The 20,064-nt window shown below is 37.6% G+C and overlaps 1 protein-coding gene across 1 annotated transcript; it reads right to left on the bottom strand.

The window, feature by feature from the left end:
- Nucleotides 1–1,251: 1,251 nt before the first annotated feature.
- On the bottom strand, nucleotides 1,252–19,909 carry LOC121317553 (EARP-interacting protein homolog). Its single transcript, XM_041253616.1, has 9 exons — nucleotides 19,840–19,909; nucleotides 17,698–17,781; nucleotides 14,144–14,276; nucleotides 12,609–12,765; nucleotides 11,063–11,162; nucleotides 8,487–8,623; nucleotides 3,734–3,901; nucleotides 2,714–2,878; nucleotides 1,252–2,041 (listed from the first exon to the last, which is right to left on the bottom strand). The coding sequence occupies exons 1-9, from the start codon at nucleotides 19,879–19,881 to the stop codon at nucleotides 1,867–1,869; spliced, it is 1,161 nt and encodes a 386-aa protein (XP_041109550.1). The 5' UTR covers nucleotides 19,882–19,909; the 3' UTR covers nucleotides 1,252–1,866.
- Between the last annotated feature and the right edge of the window lie 155 nt (nucleotides 19,910–20,064).

The raw sequence follows: 20,064 nt of genomic DNA, 5'->3' as shown, positions 1-20,064 counted from the left end.
CCTGAGCAAGTCACTTAACCTCCTTGTGCTCCGTCTTTCGGGTGAGACGTTGGTGTAAGTGACTCTGCAGCTGATGCATGGTTCACACACCCTAGTCTCTGTAAGTTGCCTTGGATAACGGCGTCTGCTAAATAAACAAATAATAACTAAAGGAAACATCCCTCTCCTGCAACCTACTACATTATGAAAACCCTCTATACACTGTTTGAGATCAACATTTCCTAAACTAACCTACTTCTGAGCTCCTGGAGTCCCGGCATTCTCACGGCGACTCCTGCAGTTTAAGTGTTTAAGGACGCTCTCCTCCTCAAAATAAACACATGCAAGCTTTCGCTCATCTCATCTCATCTCCGGGCACGCCCCCCAGCCAATCCTAACTGCAGTGTGTCTCCTGCTCTGTGTACCAGCTGCACACACCTGCGCAGGATCCAGTGACAAAGCTCTCCCTGCCGCAATCATGTAGAAAATTAAACCTGGAATATAGGTTCTAATGCATTATGTTTCAAATATTTGAATGACGAACCCTGGTTCCTTTCAGCAGATCTCAGCACGTCTCTCAATGGGGCTTTCCACTTGCCCAATTAAAATGAACAATAGATGCATACTGTACATTCATATGAAATGCAAATGCATTGATTTCTTACAGCTCTGTTCAGCTGAAAAGATCATAATAGTTCATAATTATGCTAATAAAACAATTAAAGTTACTATTTTTTGCTTAATATAACTTTTTTAATGCATATAAACATCGATTGCTATTGTCATAAAAATAATATGATGTAGATATACAGTAGTGTTGCACGTTATATACGTTAATATCTAGTTGCTGTAGTCAATCTGTAAAAAACCTGTTTTAAATCAGTATATATTTACTGCATTTTCCCCATATATGCATATTCTGCAAGTTTCTGACAGACTTTTATATTATATGTAGGGCTTCTGTTTTAATGAATTAATTTTTTCAGTGCTTATTTTTAGCTGTTTTTTAGTTTTATGTAAATTGTGTTTTTTTTGTTTTTTTCCAGGCTTTCATGTTTTGCATTCTGTATGAAATGATTGTTTTTGGTTACTTTCCAAAATGCTTCGTCATTTTTTTTCTGTCACAATAGTTGTCACTCGACAGTACTTGCACTCTTAGTTGTACCTTCTTTCCTTTGCTGTCACGAAATCCTTATGGTAACCGGCACATTCTTCTGGGGATTTTGTGCGTCTAGGCTTTTTTTCTTACATTTCGCCACAATTTGCAATTCTGTTCTAAATTCTCACTATCTAACTGTAGTATAGCTTTAAATCCCACGAACAAGCCTTCCTTTGTAATTGCACATTTTTCTTTAAATCTCGCAAGCAGAGTCTCCAATAGAAATGTAGAATGTGCCGTCACACAGTAGTTGGGGTGGGTTTAAAGCATCCAGATCAAATCAATAAAAGATGAGTCAGGAAGGAGGGACACTGCCCAACTGCACAGGAGGATGAAGTGACGTGCCCCAAGCAAGTTGAGCATGGATTTTAGGGCGTAACAGCTAAGCCACACTGCCTCTTCGCAACTAAACTGTCAGAGATTTTTCAATTTTATTTATTTATTTATTTACTTTAAATATGGCAAGGTAACTTTACAGAACAAGATATAAACATGATTAGAGTTTAATTGTTTAACATTTTTATAATTTTACTATTGGAAAAATGTAACACAAGTCATTAATATCAGACTATGGAATCTGATTCTAGGAATCGGTGTAGGCCAAACCCCACTTAAATCGTGGGCTTGCAGCAATGATTTTTATGAAATGCAACCCTCACCCCCCCCACTTCAAACGGCAAATCATTAAAATGTCAACACAGACACATTCAAATTTTGGTTTCACGTTGTTATAACAAGATTTGGTATTTCAGTGCCCTTGGCACTCTGTTTATCACAAGTCTTCCATCATAACCTAAAGATGCAAAGAGCCAAGGGTCTGCAGATGACCACTCCACAGCATACACGCTGTCCTCATGTTCTTCATAGGTGGCAATTATGCTATCCTGAAGTGGCTCTTTCCTCCTACAACAAGAATTGAAATACTCCTGTAAGAACGTCTAGTGCTCATTAGCATTTAAGGATTTAATCTCTTGCCTACAAAATTGACAATAGTTCTGCATCCAGCAACCCTTATTGAAGCTATATTTACTAGGAAACATATCATTATCTGAGTTTATGAAAGAAAAGGTTTTTAAAAAATGTACACAAAAAGTTAAAAAGATTAAAAAATATTTTATTTTCAGAGACATTTTGGGCAAAAGCCCTTCTTCAGCTGTTTAAAAAGAAAAGTAAACACAGTGCAGTAAACTTGTTGTTGTTGTTCAAGAATTATAATACTACACTTCTAATACTGCATTGTGTTTACTTTTCTTTTTACACAGCTGAAGAAGGGCTTTTGCCCAAAATGTCCTGAAAATAAAATATTTTTTAATCTTTTTAACTTTTTGTGTGCATTTTTTAAAAACCTTTTCTTGATCAAGCACTTGATTAAGGTTTTGAAATCGATTTCTAGACTCTTGTGTACTGTTATCTTCAGTAAACACGTGCTGTGTCATCCTGATGTTTCAAAGTTCAGAAAACTTATAAAAATGTGAAGTACTACAGTACTAAAGAGAACTTGCCAACGCTGAGTGATGAGCCATTACTCAGTTTGAATGCTTCATCTCTTGAAAGTATTATAACTGTAGTACGTACTTATCCTGGTGATTGTCTTCTTGGTCACTCAGCTCATCTTCATCCACTAGATGACCAAAGGGCTCTGAAGAGATGGACACCATGTTAGAGAGGATGACTCTGCTATCACTGCTGCCTGTCAGCACCAGCTGATCATGAGAGTTATTGTACCTCACACTCCACACCCTGTGAAACAATGCAAAAGTCAAGCCACATGGAAATTCAATGCACAACCTTATTTCAACAACGTACATCCACCGCTATGAATGTAACTATAAATTCGAGCTAACTTGTGCTACAGAATGTCCTGAGTAAGATTCATCACAATTGCAGAAGTGGGTCTAACGACATATGGTATCTCTAAAAAGTGTAACATGCAGAGGGAACAAACAGACAGACTGGGCACAACCATATACCCCCGGATTCTGACGGTCTCATTAACTTGTGCTAAAGAATGCCATTAGCAAGTTTCATAGAAATTGGATGAGCAGCTCTATGAATAGATATACAATGAAAGTGTGACATATAGAACAGTGTAGGCAAGCCTCCATATGCAGGTATAAGGAAGCTGTACAACTTGTGATTCCAGGTGTTATCAAATAGTATGGATTGAGATTATACTGTAAGTGAGTGGCTTTGAACATGTGATCTTTTGGCACAGAAGAAAGCATGTCACATAATGAAGGTGTGTGGTTCTCCGTAAGCATACTACTGTGGGCACAGCAGCACAGCTCACACAGCTCTCTCATACTACAGTGAGTACTGCAGCACAGATCACACAGCTCTCTCACACTGCAGTGAGTACTGCAGCACAGATCACACAGCTCTCTCACACTACAGTGAGTACTGCAGCACAGATCACACAGCTCTCTCATACTACAGTGAGTACTGCAGCACAGATCACACAGCTCTCTCATACTACAGTGAGTACTGCAGCACAGATCACACAGCTCTCATACTACAGTGAGTACTGCAGCACAGATCACACAGCTCTCTCATATTGCTCTGGGTACTACAGCACAGATCACACAGCTCTCTCACCAATGGGAGTGCTCTTCCAGGCTCTTGACAGGTTCATTGATGTTCCTGACATCCCAGAACTTGACCTTGCAGTCATCTCCACAACTGGCCAGATAGTACTGCTTGTTTGGGTTGAAGTCCAGGTCTCTTACCAGTTGGCCGTGTGCATTTTCTATACAGTATATCTGTCTGCATCAGAAGGGAAGAAAACATTTGCATTGATCTCCAAAGTCACTCAACAACATTTACATGAGCTCTTTGCCTCCGAAAGTAGGGGACTGGATTTGTTTTATTTATATGGTGTAGGTAGTATTGGTGTTGTTAGGAGGTATTTGACTCATGCATACTGACAGCAGCAGCCAACAGCATAATGGGTGGGATTTTAACACTGAAATTGAAATAAATCAATCTTGTTCTCTTATATCAATTTTACACCACTGGGTAGAAAATAAAATACTGCTGTGATACCTTAACTACTCTAGAGTAACTTTACTGTAAGTCAGAGAGACACATCTCCAGATTTTATAAAATGGGACCTGGAAAAATGGAGCAGGACATTATGTTGTTTAAGGATCCTGACATATTTCGATTTTTTGCCTTTAAAAATGAAATCTGGATTCCACAAAGCTGGATATAGGGAGTTAGTCTTCCTTCCCTAAGCCGGTCGACACTGTGAAACCAAATTTAAAGTCTTCTCTCCTTTAAGGCAACATAAGTTATTACAAGACATCTGTCTCCCCCGGTTCAGTGATAAATCACTTTGTGCTGAGGGGATAAACTGTATCTTTTAAAAGCCTGCACAGGCCCCCGTTTCTATGGCAACCGTTGTGCACAAAATTACTTCATCGCTTATCAAAATCAAACCAGAGCTAGAGAAAAAAAAAAAAAATCTCTTCTATGGTTTATTAGAAACATAATCCTATGGATTAGGTTCAATTAGCATGCTCCTGAAATTAAGAAATACATTGGATGAAGCAGGTGATGTCACTTAATGTACTGGTAAAGTTAATACATTTACTAGTAAAGCTATATTTTCCATTATATTATCCAACATACATGTATACCTAGCATGTGAAGTTATATTTACATCCTACATTTTCCTCTTTTTTTATTATTTTGTTGTAAAAAGGATTAAAGCAGACTAATTATAATATGAGATTTCATTTCTGATTTACTGGTTGTAATTTGGCATCACAAGGCCACAATTTGGTATTACCTGTATTTATAAAAATATGATCTATGAATGATATGCTGATAGGGTAGTGGATTCTATAAAATACAGGCTATGAGACAGAGAAAGCATAAACACCATAAACAAAGACCTCTTGTTTGCAATGAAAAGAAAACAAAAGCTGCATTGCTGTAATCAGCAAAAATTACCAACTGGTAACTACAAGTTAGATGATACAAAAAATACTACCACAGACACAGGGGTTAAAGAAACCCCAGAGCTGGTTCTTATTTCTGAAAGAAATGGGCCAGTCTTTCTTAATGAATAATATTGAGTGGAGCAGCCAACTATCTTGAAGCATACCTCAGCAGCGACTCTGTTTGTATTTTTTTTCACTCTCTGTGCACAAGTCCAAGTATGAATTCTGAGCTATTCATAGAAAGAACATCCTTTATGACAGGCGTAGCTAACACCTGAAATGTCAGACAAACAATCACCTCCTAGCTCTGCACTGTTTTCCAGCACCCCCAACCGTCTACACATTTTATTGATATATCTAGATAGATACTGTGTGTGTGTGTATGTGTATATATATATATACACACACACAGTACCAGTCAAAAGTTTGAGTAAACCAGGTTTTTCATGATTATCTATGCTTTTAACTGCATAAACTTGTCTACAAACACTTAATATTTCATTATATAATACGTGTACTTATATAAGCTGATAATCAAAGTGAATTGCATGCAAAAATAAAATTTTTAAATGAAAATGTAAATCTTGTCAATTTCAATGAAATGGTCACCCAAAGCAAGGGGATTTCAGTCTGAAGCCCAAGTCAGTTAAAAGTCTGAAATGTGTATAACACTGTGTTAGAACACTGGACTAAGTATAAAAGTGTCTTTGTTAGATGTTCTCTGAGTTAACTAGCATGTTACCTAATTAACCTTTTGTCACCAATTACTGTTAACAGGTGAGGGACCATGATTACTATAAATATAGGTAGCATAGGCACGTTTGTCATTCCTGAATGTAAGGGAGCGGAAAATGGCAAAATACGCTCAGTTAAGCAAAGAAAAAAGACAGTCTGTAATTACTTAAAGAAGAAACTGGACGTTTGAGGAGTGGAAGTCGGTCTTATGGACAGATTAGTCAAAATTTTAAATATTTGGGTCCAGTATTTGTAAGACGCAGTGAGGGTGAGCGCATGAGTTCTGCATGCGTGGTTCCCACTGTCAAGCATGGAGGAGGCAGTGTCATGGTCTGGGGTTGCTTTGCTGGTGACAGAGTTGGTGATCTTCACCAAGTCCACAGCAAGCTCAACTTGGCTATCATAGCATACTTCAGAGGCATGCCATTCCATCAGGATTACGGCTAGTTGTGCAGTCCTGCATTCTTCAGCAAGATAATTACCCGAAACACACCTCAAAGTTGTGCAAGAACTATCTGGAGAAGAAGGAAAGTGAACAACTCAATCTAATGACCTGGCCTGCCTAGTCTCCAGACCTCAATCCCATAGAACTAAACAAGATTTACATTCAATACAAAACGTGAGAGAATTTGTTGTTGAAGAGTCAGTATTTTAACAATCTGTCTTCATTATCACTTGGCCATTTTAAGTAGAACTAAGCTACAGCATCCAAGACTGCCCTCTAAAGTGTGTTAGTGGAGTAGGTGAGAAATGTATCCTTGTTTGCTTTCATAGCTTTAGGGAAGCACATACTGTTAGGCACCCTAGAATTCTGTATTGAAATCAGATGTTGCCACACCACTGAATGCTAGAGGCGAGTGCCCAGCCTGGGAATTGTCTGCCAGGGATCTTGAGGTGCCTGACAAGTAGCGGTTGCTGGAACGAGAGGAGATGAACAAGCTCTATTCAGATGTTCTTCCCCAGCAAAGATTGGCAGATTTTATTCAAGATTGTATTCATCCTGTAAATATTGTATTCAAACCTGTGCATAGTTTTACAATTAATCATTTGAGAAGACCAGTAAATAAATGATGTTGGTCCTTTTGGAAAAGCTGTAGTAGTATAGTCATTGTGATATTGCTGTGCTGTGTTCCGTGTGAGAACTGGAACCCCTCAGGAATTCTTTTTGCAGGCCACAGGAATATCATCAGTCCTTAATTGTAACTGGAATACTGTTTATGTTATATCTGATTGAGCATAGTAGGCTATACCTGAGAGATGTTATTTGTCTTATTCCAAAGAAATATGCAAAAACACACATGTATTCCTTAAGTACCCACATATTTGGCATACAAACTGAGTAAGCCTTCTAACACTTCTCTCCTCTTACCTGGCCCGTCATCCTACCGCAGGGGCCACTCTCCAAGTACCATTCCAACCCCATTGCTTTTCTGGTTTTTTATTTAGGTTTATACATTGCTGGTAAAACCACACTATTACTAACAACACTGGTGTCCTTATGGTTTGTTTAAAGCAAAATGTGGAAGATTAAGATCATAAGTAACAATCCACCAGACAAACCTGGTGGAAAAACATTTGTGAATTGCATCAGCAATCTCTGCTGCTGATGAAGAAAGTGCCCCATTCTGAGAGCAGAAAGTAATTCACAACAGGCACAAACAAGCTGATGAAACAAAATCGTTAAAGAAACTACATTAATGATTTAAAATCAACATATTAAGTTAATTTAAAGAATTCTAACAGCTGGATGCAAATTACCAAACCGTAGTTCACTCAAGTACGAGGTCTATATAAATTTCTTTAAACAGTTTGAAACACAACATCTTGCATTATGTCTTAATCACAACATAATCTGACAATCATACTATTCGCATGCCAATGTGTAGATACAAATAGTGTGTTGCGGTTTTGATGATGCTCACAAAAGACAGTCTGCAATCTGTGGGAGTTACACTTTAATGTAAGTAGCTGCCCTTCACATGACTCATCTGTTTGTCTGCCAAAGGGAATGCCTGACATCTATTCTGTAATACATAAAAGCTGCATCTCCCTGAATCTCTGTTTTTAGTAACAATGGACAGACCAGTGGATCTAGCAAACATCACTAGAGGGCAGAGTGTAAGTTCTTAGTTGGCAGGTGATTCTTTCCTGAAGGAATTAGATTACTTCATGGTATCGCTGTGGGGAAAACTATTTACTAGAGAGCACAAGAAAAACAGACAGAGGCAGGGATCAGACAATGTCTAATATGATTCCTAATGGTGTTATTTGTACACTTTTTTTATGTTACCCCAGACACATGTTGGGTTTAGTGAGCAGAAAGTAAATGTTTTCACAGCTCAGTGTACAATATTACAGCGTGAATGCTGGCTGGCGCTGTTCAAGATGTTGAGATCCCTGACGAATATGAAGAGAAGCACTACGATTAACTGTAAAATGTCTTCCTTACTCATATTATGACAGTTCCTACACATAAGCTGCTAATCTTCCTCTATTTCATGAAAAGGTCTCAGTCCAGTCGGTCCAGCCTAAAGATGTCGTCCCGTTAAGCCGAGTCACTGCTGTCAATATTTGGCTGCATCCCAAGGCTGATAAACATAGTCAAGACACCACACTGCAGTGAAAGACCTGTGCTAGTGCTTGCCAGCAAGCTGCTTTGTTTCAATTACCTCATGCTCCTGATGTCCCAGCCTCGTATGGCCGTGTCGTTGGCAGTCACAACCTGCGTGCAGTTGTGATGGGGACTCCATCGGCCAGATGTCAATTTTAACTGCCCCTTTCCTTCAAGTGTTGCAGAGCTGGAAATCTATTGAAAACAAAGGCAGCTGTTAAAAATGTAGCATTTGTCAAAACTAAAATCAGAAACAGAACGGAATTATATAAAGCATATACATTTTGTATTTATTTAAGCAGGTTAAGAATTTATCACAACACTTTTTGTTTTTTTTTAAATAACTTTATGATGTACTATATATGACTGCCCATACAAAAGCTCTGCTTGTCACCATTAACATTATCTGAACCTATTTTCTATAGACAAGATTTTCCAATTACCTCACTTACTATAAACACCTTTTTTTGCCATTTGTGCAAAATTCAATTTTAGATAATTATCTGCTGTCCATTTACATGCTAAGTTAGTAGTAAGGCCTGCTTAAAGTTGTACTGGTTGCCCTTCAGTGCTGACAATCATGGCATCTAATTTCTTTACATAAACCGATGAAGTCACCCATCATAACTGCACAAAGGTTGCAACTATAAAGGGGTTAATTGTATCCAGTTAAAATAGTGAACATGTTTCATTTCTCCTCATCTGTAATGTATGTATAATGTGCATTTGAATAATCTCCTTTCCTGTATTAGAGGATTTTATTTGTCCACCCACCTTTCTTAAGCCTGGTTTATTCTATCTCGTCAGTTTCTGAATTAATGCAGCATCATTTTGTATTTTTCTACGTCTTTAGAATTTCAGGATCCTTTTGTATTTTATTGTGTCTCTAGAATTTAATTCCTTAGCTTCAAGTGTTTGCTCAAGTTAACCAGACAAAGCAAACTGTTTGGGATTTACTTGAACAGTTAAAGGGGGATTGAGTATGTTGGAAATTGTGCCACTGCGAAGTTATAATCTCACTGTGTTGCCAGCTGCCCCTCTTCTAACCTCATTTCATATTTAATGCACTCTGTTCTGACAGAAAGGCGCACCACTGAATAGCTCCTACCCACATGCTCATCTGACATTAGCATTATCATGCTGTTGCCCATGTCACAATCACTGCATTAAGGGGCAGATGAAGTGCAAATAATTGCGGATTGCAAAATTCAAATTGCATTGTAGCCAGGCAATTATTTTGCACTGCGCCCTATGTAAGCTTAAGAGCTATGAAAATTACTCAACACGCACAAATAATGATCCGCAATTATGATAATGAGGGCCTCAATGAACGCATCAGTCTACTTAGCGGCCACACTTGCAGAATTAGGAGTACAGAGAGCAGTAGTCCCTGTAAGACATTTGTGGAGCACGAAAATACAAACCAAAAAAATGTCAGAGAAAGGGCAGCAAAGTCCTCTTGACACACAGAAAAGAAAAGTATTCTGAGGAAGAGCTGAGAGTCCTTACGGCTGAGGTCGCTCAGCATGAAATGGGGTTGTTTGGAAAAGCCTCATATGTATTGGCCTGCTTTTTTTAGCAGGACATCCAGAAATGTGCCCAGCACTCTGGAAAAGGTGGATTGGGCTAGCTCAGACATTCCAACTGTGGCTTGAAAGGAACCCGAGGCTAAGTAGCACAGACAATCCCAAATAAAGTGACCCTGGCATTGAACATGCAGGGTCCTCTTTGTCTTGCCCTTCTCCTCCAAACGTGTTCCTGCCTCTCCTTAACAAGAGCCAAGTGTCGCCGCATAAGGAAGCGTACCACAGCAGCCATCCTGAAGCCAATGACAGGTCTCTGCAGGGGTGTGCTTTTTATACAACTCTTTGTTACTCGCTTCTACAATGGTTTGCAGAGGTGTAAAGGTTTTTGGAGGGTCAGCAATTGCCTAAGTGCAAGACAAAATCCTGACATCACATTATAATGTTTTTACCCGCTTAGTATCCAGATCCCACCCAATTCCATGCTCTTTTCTTCATTTGAATGCATTTCAATATAATTGTAATGGATTCATGATGGCAAAGTGCAAATTCGATAGCGGGTGCTGAACGCCAGGTGAACATCGTTCTTTACATACGGCACATTTTTAGCGACCGGTAAATTCAGACTTTACGCCAACATTAAGGGGATTTTGCAGACCCAAATCACTTTGTGCATATCCTTACTCCTGAAAACCTAAAAAAACAAACAAACAGAAAGGTTGGTGGATGGGCGAGTTTCTCCAAAACAAAGTGATAACAGTTGCGAATCTATCTATCTTGTAGCCTGGCACAGTATAACCCTCTTCATTCTCATGTACTGTGCATATTATTTAATTGACTTTTGATACATCATCACCCAAAACCAAAGTAAACAAAAAATGCACTATAAACATTGTGAGTGTTACAGTTAAACTTGGACACTAACCTCCTTGGCCTAGTGGCTACTGCCAGACCTAGTGGAAGCGTCAAGCCAAAGATGGAGGAGACAGTGTTTTTGTGATTGACCAATTCCATACCAATCCTGTAAAACACCTTACACCAACTCTTATATACAATCATCTCTCCTGAACAATCAGTAACAATCAGTAATACAAAAATAACTCTATCTTACCACTGCCTTGCTGGAACTTTCCTGCAAGTCCCATAGCTGTACATGATTATCTGCAAGTGAAATCAGTCTTTTGCCATCACCCATGGGCTCCCAGAGAACACTATAACACATTAAAAAGGTTAATGCTTGGTGGTTTGCTCAACCAACAAGCTACCACAACTACAGTTATGAATGGTGGTAGATCTGTGATGTCTGGAGAATTAGGGGAAAATCCATGATAACTGTACAAAAAATAGAACTATCAGTAGAATCTATCAATTGAACATGCCTTGTTTGACATACTAACCCTAAACTTGAAACTAGAAATTTGCATAGGAAGAAACCCTTGAATGCAGACATTGGATTTTATGGACGAGACAGCAGAGTAGAATTTCTGCTCTCAGACTAAACCCCATGTGCTGTGATTACATGAAATCAAAGAGAACTAATTTATATTCATTGTGGTCTGGACTGGAATTGATTCTGGAACTCATGTCAATGTCTATCTAAATAGTTTAATAAGGGCTTTATAAACTACATATTGCAGCAGTGTTATAAAATGCCATTGAATGACCTTGATAGTGATGAATTAAACTGGGCACTAGGGGAATCTTAGATACCCATTGATTTACTATCACCCTCTCAATGATAGAACACCTTGCTTGTTTTTAGCACTGCTGTAAGGGCCCTTTTACATTATTTGTTAATAATACATTCTGTTTGATTCAGGTACTTGGACATATCTTTTCTATGGTGCTACAGTGATCCTGGCAGTGTCTTTGCATGGTCTATGTAGCTAGCAAGTCTTTAATTGTTCTTCCCTGCTTCCAAGACTATCAGTGTCTTAGACAGGATTTAAACTCAGGACCTCCAAGGTCTTAGGTGTGGAATTTAAATGCATTTCAAATGGACCCATACTGTATGTGATACTAAAGTGCGATATATTAATTTGTAAATGTATTTCTTGCTGTTGAAAAAAAAAAGGACAAATACTGAAATACCATGTGTGAACAAACATCGATTGCTTGTATCAAATGTAAAGTATACCTAATTATAGCAAAAACATATTCATAGACAGCAAAAGCATATTATTGTATAGTGATGTAATGTATGTTAATCTCAATATTTAATCTCAATGTAATTTATCTCAATATTTAACATTTCTTCCTATAACTTGGGCTAAGCATTTGCTATGAAGGAGGAGAAAAGTAAATATTTTATTTCATTCAGTCAATGACAAACAATCAAGTTAAACACCTTTAACAGGTGTAGGTAACATCTTTAAAAAAATCTTTGATAAAAAATATTGTATCTTTGCTGTGCAGACATTTAACCTTCACTAACACGAAGGTATCTAGGTCAGTCAATAATAACTTGTATATATATATATATATATATATATATATATATATATATATATATATATATATATATATATATACACACATACACACACACACACATACACACATATATATAAATGGTGGAAAACACTACTGAATAACAAATTCAACAATGGATACTATCCTGTAGGTAAAAAGGTTTGAATCAATACTTGGGTTCCTACCAAGCTATATTGCCATGGGCTGTGTTGTCAAGGTGACAGAGCAGCTCTAAGGCCTGAGGGTTGCTTGATGAATCATCAGGGGATTCATGATTGCCTGATTCCGATTCCTTCGGCATCCTCCACATAGCTGCACATGTTATCACTTTATTGTCTGAAGCTAGGAAACAGAGACCAGTGTTATAAGATTGCCTCTTACACGACAGACACACTTCAGTGCTCAGCAATTAAACAAAAAAAGAAGATAAATTACAACAACAAATCAGCTGGTAATTGTGGTCACGGTACCCTTATCAGCCAGTTTCCCTTTCAGTCTTTCTCTAACGTAGCTTGAATAATGATCATATATGATATCACTATTGTTCTGATTGAGAACAGTCATAGCTGGATCTAACAGGGATCTGTGTTACTGAACACAAATGTGCGCCCGTAGATGAGACACAAAACAATCTGGCTGTCAAAGATATATTATATATTCTGCGTGACTGTATTTCAGAATCATTGCCAAACTTGGCATAATTTGAATTAATCATTGCAGTAGACAAACACATTTAAAATATATTGAATTGTTTTCAAAATATAAAAAAAAACCACATTGTGCAACATACAGTATATGACATACTGAACTGCACACAGGACTCAGAAAGTTAACTCTACTGCTAACTTAAAGCAGAGCAGCACACTCATTCATGTACTGATTTGTATGAATTTATGTCCATTTCAATTGAGCTATTTATCCTGTAAAAGGAAAGACACTATTGAGTTTCATCTAACACAGTTTTATATTGTCCACAATTAGGGCCCACAGAAAAACCTGGAATGGCTCAAAGATTTATTTTATTGTTTAAAAGCTCCCCTTGAGGGCTCTTAGTTGTGTAACATTACTGTCATGTTCTTTGTTTCACACAACATATGTGCATATTGCAGTTAAAGTAAAGTTTTGAATAAACTGCTAATTTACAAGCAGTATTTGGTCTACTTATAGTACGGGGCCTGTGCAATGATGGAGCAACACAAAGAAATGTATTGCTTTAAAGCTGCATTTAGATAATGTGGGTTACACCATACAGTAGTGGGGTTCCTCATATTCTGATCCAATAAATACAGTACTATTGGCAAATAGACTGCTGTACTGGTAGTGACAGAGCTGTATTTTGTGCTTCACAGCTTCTTGAGTGTAACATCATTGCGTAGTAATGTTAATTCCTCTCTTATTTACATTGTCAATATAACAGTGGCGAACGTTCCAATAACCTGCCAAGGCTTGATAAGGAAACTAGTTAATGATAACAACCAAAATGATCGACCACTGATGAAACTGTTTATTATCTAGTTAATATTACGCTTTACTGGCGATATGCAAGTAATGACCACCTGCAAAGTACATCGATGTAAACTTATTAAATATTGATGGCCCTGACTGTATTTCCCACATTACCATTATTTAAACACCAATTAGACAGTACTGTTGCTTCTTTGTTTGTACCCAAACATTTGCTGTGCTGCACTGTATAACTGACCATCTGTAGATCACTTACTTTTACTGTAACATGTTGTCAGCACACTTTTATCTGCAGGACTTGCACTGATGTGCCATATCTCTCCAACTTGGTGCAGAAGCACATTCTTATTAATGATCTTATTTTCATCATCAAAGTCAACAATGTGTATCTGAAAAAATAAAGAAAAAAGGAGCTGGATTTTGCAACCCAAAAATCACATAGAAGGCCCCAGTGCTCTTTATAACTTAATACACCCTAGTCTTGCACCCAGTCCTGTGCCTCAGAACCTGTTTGCATATCATTGAAATGACCTGGAATTCGAGCAATCAAGCCCATGCTAACTAATCTGCTGTGGACTGATTGCACTTTTCACAGCTTGAATAAGTATCAGCTGTGTCTCTTCAGTAGGTTTACTACTAGGAGTCCTGATTGCTCAAACTCCTGATCATTTAAATGTAATTATCGGTACTTAAATGTGCACTGTATTCTGAAAGGTAGCTGTTTACTACATGGATAGAGGTAATGACTTAACGAGCAAGCTGATAGGGGTTCGAAAATATATAATTTTGTTGTTCTGATGCTTTCATTTTACCCACATATAGGTCTTTATCAAATGTCTTTTAAACATGTCTGTGTCCTTTACTGTCTAGCACAATGATGTGGCTCCTACTGACTTTTATGCAAAATGTTGCCAGGATGTGCAACCAAAAACTACAGAAACAGGGAAGTAAATAAAACTTTTTTTTTTTGTACCCCTACCAAGTTGATCTTTAAGTGAAAGTCTATGACTGCAACACTGGGACATCGGGATGGAAGTAACTCTCGTTCCAACAGCAGTTTGACGCATTCCTGGTTTTACTAGGAGTTTAATAAGACACACCTGAGCTTGTTACCTGCACACTGGGGCTAATCAAGCATACACTAAAACCTGGATTGAGTGAAGCTGGTATGCATTAGGGGTCTTATTTACACCCTTGGATCTGAAGGAAGACTAGATCATGTGTCTTCAATGAGTGGAAAACCTCTGGAAACAAAAAAAAAACAACTGGAGTATATGTGGGATAAGCTTGAGATTCAGCATGCACTGCCGATCCCTGGTACTGTCGCTCACTGACTGACAAGGAATGTAATTTCACCAGAAGTCTGCAGGAACCTTGTGGAATCCATGCTTTGCTAGGTAGTTGCTATACAGTAATTTGTACCAAGAGGGGACCAAACAAGTAGAGAATAGTGTCCCTAACAAACTGGGTGGAATCCATCTCTAGTTTGGTTATAAACGTTCTTCAAAAAATCTAGAATTATTACACAAATGCTAAAACTGTATTTGTAGAGCAAGCTTCAAACAGCACTGAAAAAGTTAGGCTAATTTGAATTTTAAAACATTATGAAAATGAGAAACAAAGAAACAGGTAATGAGAATAGAACCTGAAATAGTATCAAGCAGTAGAGGTTAACAATAATGACCATTGAACAGTGGAGACTGTAATATAAACTGGAAAAGCTCAGTGGCAAGCAATTAACATTTGCTGTATTTAGTGTATACAGTACCTCATATCAAAGTGAAGCAAATAGTTAAAATTGGCCAAGAGTTTATCCATGAAAAATAAATGTTCTTTTACATTACATGTTATTACTTAGTGCTCAATAGAAGCAAGACCATTAACCTTGCGATTAACTCTTTCTGATTAAAATTATAATGCCTGCAGATTATTTTACAGAAGAGAGCAGAACAAAAATGAGAAAATCCTTAATCAGTCTAATTTTAGAAAATACAGCTGAGCAGCAAATTAATGTTTTCTAAAAAGGTGTTTCTTTCAAATCTGCACATGTGAGACCTGCATAGCTATAACAGTGCACCATTTATAAATTATTTTATTATCTATAATTTCATTATCAAATATCAAATTTTCATTTATGGCAGTTCAGTGTTTTCACAAACAAACACATATTGTCACAGGTGTCCCAAAGCAATGTGAAACTGATGTGTTTGCCCCAAACTGGAGTAATTTCTATACAGATATGCAAAAAAAGATGTACTGGAGAAGCAATGCTATATAATGAGATTGCTTGTTTAGTGTTAGACTGCATTGCAATAGACATCATTATACCACACTATCACATATGCACAGGGTATCAGCAGATGCAAGACTGGAGATAAAATGATCTGGCACAGTCTATATAAGTGTGACTAAAAGTACTGAGACATACTTGTCAAATCTGCATGTGTTATATGATCTGGGTTATAGTCTAAGGGATGTTAAGCACAAGGTGTCACACCTGCCAAGAGTTTTCAGGGATTCTCGAGGACATGCTCTCTTACGTGTTGAGCAGTGGAAGAACAGAACTACCTCCCATGTGAAAGACACTACATATTAATACAGTGTTGATTTTTCACTTACGTTGGCTATTGTTATTCTGTATTGTTGCCAATAGGATGCACCCCCATGGAAGGAGATTTTTAAATCCTGCCTCACAGAGAAGCTTGTTTCGAGATCAATACATTATGATCAATGCTGAAATCTTGGAGTCGACATAACCAATTTGAAAGTTTGAAATCCTGACATTATTTGTCTTCAACAAAACGTTCTGAAATCTAAGTGTCAGGGACATATTTTAAATTCAATGTAAGATTACCAGACCATTCATTAATGATTTGTCTTTTCTAATTCCTTCACTGTATTCTCTAGGATAGCCCACAGACTTCGAACCAAGGTGTTGGGAATGTATACTTCCTTTGACTGCCAGTGCACATAAACACGGCCATGCCTGACAGTAAACTTTGCACACACCGATTGCCGTTGTCTCCTATATCTTTTCAGGATCACACAGCATGCTCTTGCTGTGCTACATAAATTATGTTACAGCATCATCATCTTTGAGACTGCTCCTCATGGAAGATAATTAAGTTCTGCAGTCTTGAATATGGAAGCACCTGCCAACCGAGCCCTCTATTAAAGTTGGACAGATCTGCTTTTTTGTCCATTGTTACTGAAACTTACTTGCAACAGGGATATGCAGCCTTCATATTTAGCAGAATACATGTCAGAGATGCAGTTTGCAAAACATGTTAATCAGTCAGGTGAAAGAGCCCCCTATTGCTATATGCCTGTGTGCTATTGTTCAAAGATTCTGTTTTATTTGCCTAACCCCCTGCTGTCGAGCTTTTTTTTTTTTTTTTTTGGTATTTTTTTCAACAGTAACAAACAGTAACTTGTTTTAAAAATACAGTTGCATGCAGCTCGATAACAACAAAGAACCTTCTGAAGTTTTGCAGGGGCTCTGCTTTTCTAAGCCATCTGAAGTTAAACGTGGTTAGAATTTCTGTTGTTACTGTGCAGTGCCTAGTGCACACCAATATAAAAATCCAGCTTATACTGTTTTGTTGTCTGTGAAGTCGAAACAGTGTGAATCATACAGACACAACTGGAAATGTGTTTATATACTGAGCTGAATGTCTGTAAGTCATCAATGTCATGGAAATCCATTAAAATGGAACACAGTTGAGTCATTGCAGATGTAGAGATACTTTCAAATGGCTTTATTATTTATTTATATTTTCAACTCATTTGTTGGCTATTGTAAAATAGTACCTGATTGTCGTATTTGAGAGATTGTGTGCCAACAAGAAACCGTATGGACTCTGTCTCTGCAGTTTGGGCTGTCAAAGCACGTGCCTAAAAACAGTCAAAGAAAAAAAGTTATTGAAAACACTGGCCCATTTCAACCCCTTAATGTACACAAGGAATTGAGTGCTTGATGTTCAATGGTTTCTTCTTAAAATACAACCTGTCAGTATAGTTTACTGCTTCGTACACCTCATTGCAAAAATATGAAAGTTAGCATCATTTTATTTGTAGCTTGTACCTCAAAGGGTTAAGACAGTGGAGTACTGCTTTTTTTTTTTTTTTTTTTTTTTTTAAATGTAGCCCATTACTGTTTAGCTTAATTACAAAGATGTCTCAGATGTACATTTAGTAACATGGCACAGTCAGCACATATACATACATTATGAGACTATTCTATGCTGTCAGTTTTTCCACACTGCTGACAATGATCTGAAGTCTCCCTGTCTGTACCCTTTATACTAAGCCACGCAGTGTCCCCTCCACGGTGTTCTGTATTCTGCTGGTGACAGAAAATGTTATTCCCTAATCTTCAGTAAGATCCAATTATCTGGTTGTGCAGGCAGCACAGCAGGGTTCTGCAGTGCTTGTTGCTGGAGGGGAATGCACCATCTGGGATTCAGTACTTCAATGAAGAGAAATCAGCAGTGGGTCTTCTTCTGGTTCCACTGATCAGATTGACAATCCAAATAATGCATTCTACCAAGCTGGCAGCGTTTAGAATGCTGAAAAACAAAACTCCAGGCCAACAAGGTGAAGGTCTGCACCATACGATCAATGCAAAACACAGCAACTTCTGTAGCGATGTACAATTGTATATATGGTTTGAGTTGGTGCTTCATCAAATGCAGAGCACATCACAAGCAAAACTGTTTGTGATGTAAACCAGAGCAAATGAGTATATGTCAGGGTTATACAGTATATCTAATTATGATAAAACTCAACAATATTTCCTTAAAAACGAAGAAAACAAATCACAAACATGCTCACACACATATGGCACTTCTGAAAGCAACAAAGTTAATTATATCACAAACCGAATTCCAGCTAGCTGAGAGACAAGAATGTCAATGTTTTTTCCAGTATTAATGCCTTGAATATTATATTCACATAAGTTCTCACAGATCCTACCAATAAACAGGGATGTGTTTCCAGCTTTGGAACTCTACCTTATACTTATCAGGCAGCAAAGTCTTATTTTAAATCAGCACTGTCCAACAGAAGGCTCCACACTAGGACTTTTATGAGGTTAAGGATCACATTCACAGTCTTAATAGAAAAGAAGAAAAACATCCAATTGTTCTGTATTCCTAGAAAATGGATAACACTCAACTGCAGTCTTTTGCTTATATGTTTAAAGAGGAGTCGATTATCTATTTATGGTGCCTGAGTGGGTCAAGGCTGCTGTGGCTCTTTTGTCCCCACAACAGACTCTGCTCTATGCTACCAATGCACCTGCAACACCTGAAATATATTAGGATTGCTGGGCATCCTCAACATGACACTGCAGGTGTCCCAGACAGATTGCAGATTGTAGGTTGTAGGCTGAAAGGTTAAACAACTGAAACACACACACAATGAAATGTAGGGGTTCAAGAAAAGAATAAGAAGTACTGTAGTTCTATTGACTTCAGGGTAGCTGTCTACACAACACTACTGTAATGTGGGAATAATATTGTATTTTAATTTAGATTAGGAATTGCAATTTGCAACTGAACTATAACACATTTTTATTAAATACATTTTGACAGCTTGGTACAACAATTTTACAGTACACTATACATGTTCTAAAAACATCAACATCTCGTTTTGTCTATAAGTAGACATGAAAAGAGCTGTTTGTACAGTGTAACTTCACTGTTCAGTAACTGCAGTACTTGTGTTAGTGTACTGCGGTACTTATTTTCAGTTCTGATACCTTTTGAAACGTAGTGATTAACGCCAGTCAGCTGGATCACATTTACATAACGTATATAATTTTTGTTTTTCAAAACCTAATATTATTTTACATAATTTATTTATATTATTTATGATTGATACATGTGTGGCATATTTACTAAAAACAATTATGACAATGTGCAAAAAAAAGGAACTCGCATGTGCACGTACCTGGAATTCAAGACCATATATAACAGGCGCATCATCTTCCATATTTCTAAATATGTTAACTCGCACTCCTTTCGTTTATTCAACAGATTCAAGCTTCATTCACGCGTTTACTACTTCCTGGTACCTTATATTGAAAACATCAAGCGGGTACGTTTACACGATTTTCTTTCGTAAATCACACGAAATCAATTACTCTAGTTATGTTTTAATCGCAAAGCTTTTCGT

This window comes from Polyodon spathula, chromosome 6 (assembly GCF_017654505.1).
Source record: "Polyodon spathula isolate WHYD16114869_AA chromosome 6, ASM1765450v1, whole genome shotgun sequence".
NCBI lineage: Eukaryota > Metazoa > Chordata > Actinopteri > Acipenseriformes > Polyodontidae > Polyodon > Polyodon spathula.
This window is presented reverse-complemented; position numbering and strand designations above follow the sequence as displayed.

What these genes read in the sequence shown, in the direction of transcription:
- LOC121317553 (XM_041253616.1), bottom strand. Translation starts at nt 19,881, where the DNA reads ATGGAAGATGATGCGCCTGTTATATATGGTCTTGAATTCCAG. An exon ending in TATATGGTCTTGAATTCCAG is followed by an intron (nt 17,782 to 19,839) that starts GTACGTGCACAT and finishes GACTGTTTTTAG; the next exon opens with GCACGTGCTTTGACAGCCCA. An exon ending in GACAACATGTTACAGTAAAA is followed by an intron (nt 12,766 to 14,143) that starts GTAAGTGATCTA and finishes TCTGTTTCCTAG; the next exon opens with CTTCAGACAATAAAGTGATA.